We start from the raw sequence: 3,023 nt of genomic DNA on the forward strand, positions 1-3,023 counted from the left end.
GGTTGCATTATGGTCCTCCTTAGCCTATAAAAGGAGGAGCCTACACCTTGTATTTTCAAGTTTATTGTGAGTAAGGTTATGCTGCCATTTTTGTGCACAAGCTTTACTTCTCCTAGAAATCTAGGCTCTAAACTTCAATCCTTTCACCTTCTCCCTTGAGCTGGCCGAACCACTCAAACACCATACTCATCATGCACCTACAAGGCCAACACAACTCCTAGGAGGGTCTTGATCATCTCACCCATTGCTTCCGCACCTTATTTTCTACTTTGATTCAAGAAGAACACATGAAAATGCCATCAGGAAGCCTCGCCCTTACGAGCCTAGGAAGGACCAGGGCAGGGGCGCGCGAGGGAGAGCAACGCACACCCCAGATTTGACTTCATGGTGGAATTGGCGGAGCAGATCGCCATTCCAGCCATAGCGGCAAGATTACGAGCACCGGAGAAGACCGACAAGGTGCTGGGAAGGAAGAAGAATGTGTGGTGTGAGTTTCACCAGGCTTATGGCCACTCACTCCACACTTGTTTGGCATTGGGACACCAACTCGCGGAGTTGGTAAAAAATGGCTTTCTGAGCGATTACATGCGGGAGACGCAAGGTGATCGGGCGTCGGGGCCACCAGCAGAAGATCCGCAACACGAGGTACCAGTGCACGGGGAGGTGCACACGATCGCGGGAGGCTTCTCTTGGGGGGGTGTACAGCCTCTAAGAGGAAGAGGTACGCTCAGTCGGTGATGATTGTTGACACGGTGGAAGATCATGTCCCCGATGCTGACATCACCTTCACCAAGGCGGATCTCCAGGACGTTGTGCCTCACGACAACGATCCTATAGTTATCTCCCTCGTCACGGCAGGGAGAAAAGTGCACAGGGTCCTCATGGATCAGGGAAGCTCGGCAGACGTGATGTTTTGGCCGACGTTCAACAAGTTGCAGCTGTCCCTTGCTCAGTTGAGGCCATACCCAGGGTGCTTGTACGGCTTCGCAGGGGACCAGGTGGAGGTGCGAGGCTACATAGAGCTGAGGACCACGTTCACGGATGGGACCGTGGCCCACAGTGAGAAGATCAAGTACCTAGTGGTCAACGCTCCATCCGCTTACAACATACTGTTGGGAAGGCCGACGCTCAACAGGTTGGGAGCCGTACCATCGACGAGGCACATGAAGTTGAAGCTGCCGTCGATGGAGGGGGTAGTGATCACCGTCAAGTCAGACCAGAAGGAAGTTAGGCGCTGCTACGAGAACAACCTCAAGCAGTAGAGGAGTGTATGCCATGTTACCTCGACACCACCACTAGGTGTGGACGAGAGGCGATCGGAGGGGTACACAAGGTAATGTGAAGATGGAGGAAACAGTGTTGGGGGGCTCAGGAGTGGCCCAAGAAAAAGCTGAGAAAGAGAGAGTGATCACGCCCAGCGAGTCAGGGATCACGACCCCCATATCGGCTGGAGACTTTGGGCGGAGGGGCGATCCCCCGAACGTGGAACGCCACCCACCTAAAGGTCTATTTCAGTTGAAAATGTAAAGTAGTCGCGCTTTCGCGCTAGTATAAACAGTTTGAACAGTTCAGGGGGCACTCTTTTTCCCAGAAGAGGGTTTAAATGAGGCCACCCAATAAAAAAGAAGTTATAAGTATAAAAGTTTGCAAGTTTTAAAGATAAAATCCTCCTCGCCCCAGGCGCGAGCGCAGGTAATCTGTTAGGCCTTCCTCGCCCCAGGTGCGGGCAGGGCAACCGGTTTAAAGTCCTCCTCACCCCAGGTGTGAGTGCAGGCAACTAAGGTTCGAAAAGCCAGGGGTGCTAGTAAGCCCGAAGAAGGGAAAGGAAGGATTTCGAGAAACGCCTTTACCCAAGTGGCATAGCATCAATATTGGCGCAGTAGAACTCTTAGTCAAAAACCCTTCTCACCCCAGGAGTGAGAAGGTGGACGTATGACCCGACGTGTTAGGGGTCGATGACCTTGGGGCAGGCAAGAGGGGTTATCAAGAAACACTCTTCTCCCCAAAACAGGGCATCATCCTTGACCGATCGGTGGGGAGTCCTCTATGCACTTAGCGCTGGAGCGACAAGCAATCCAGAAAGACATAAGGTGGAGGCAGAGCGCGATGACTGATGAGTGGTTGGCTGAAGTATCCTGATCGGTTATCGGTGGTTAGAATGCTATTTGAGGAGTCTTAGATAAGTTCTTACGCGATAGGCCTAAGCAAGCAATGCCACGCCAGAACAGTTATCAAGCGTTGTTAGTCGCGATCAGAGTCAGAAGTAGAGAATTCAAGGTACAACGAAGTTTCATGCCAAGTTTAAGCAGGTTAGCAGTTAATCGTGCATGGCAAGAGATAAAAACTAAAGAAATACACAGCAGAAGAAATAGTAAGAAGAAAGTGGCATTTTATACGCAATCAGAGTTTTTACATTCAAAAGTTTATATACAAAGAGATGTAAACTAGATAAAAGATGATCAAGGGCGAACGATCTTGCCGTCCACCACCTCGAAGTCTATGGCGAATTGGGAGTAGTCAGCCTCCGGAAAGACGCACTTAACTTGCTCGAGGGCCAAGTCGAAACCCTCAGCAAAGGTATCAGCAGCCTCTTCCCAGAGCCTGGCCTTCTCAACCTCGAGCCCAGCCTTGACGGTCTCGAGCACGACCTTCTCGGTGACCAGGGTGGCGTTGGCAGACTCGGCTTCCTTGAGCTTTTGATCGTTTGCTGCGAGAGCCTCCGCCATATTCACGATCTGTTGGCGCAAGAAGGCGTTCTCAGCTTCAAGTTGGGTGGCCCTCCCCGTGGTCTCCAACAGATCGGCATCAAGAGCGGCGACGGCATCCCCCATCAACATCTCCGTCTTGATGGTTTCTTGGACTTGCAGGGCAAGCCCTCTCTTGGCTTCCTCCACCATACCCTTCAGCATGTCGTTAGTGCTCTGCAGGGCCTCATAGTCGCTTTGAAGTGACTTTTTTTGGTTGAGCAGCTCGCTCATCTTACCCTCCAGCTTTTCGAGGCGACGATGCTGTGTGGAGAACTC

The 3,023-nt window shown here is 51.7% G+C and overlaps 1 protein-coding gene across 1 annotated transcript; it reads left to right on the forward strand.

The window, feature by feature from the left end:
• The first annotated feature begins 737 nt into the window (after positions 1 to 737).
• LOC137815918 (uncharacterized) lies at positions 738 to 1,262 on the forward strand. The gene has a single exon (XM_068619027.1). The coding sequence runs from the start codon at positions 738 to 740 to the stop codon at positions 1,260 to 1,262; it is 525 nt and encodes a 174-aa protein (XP_068475128.1).
• Positions 1,263 to 3,023: the final 1,761 nt, after the last annotated feature.

Source organism: Phaseolus vulgaris, chromosome 10, assembly GCF_000499845.2.
Source record: "Phaseolus vulgaris cultivar G19833 chromosome 10, P. vulgaris v2.0, whole genome shotgun sequence".
Taxonomy (NCBI): Eukaryota; Viridiplantae; Streptophyta; class Magnoliopsida; order Fabales; family Fabaceae; genus Phaseolus; species Phaseolus vulgaris.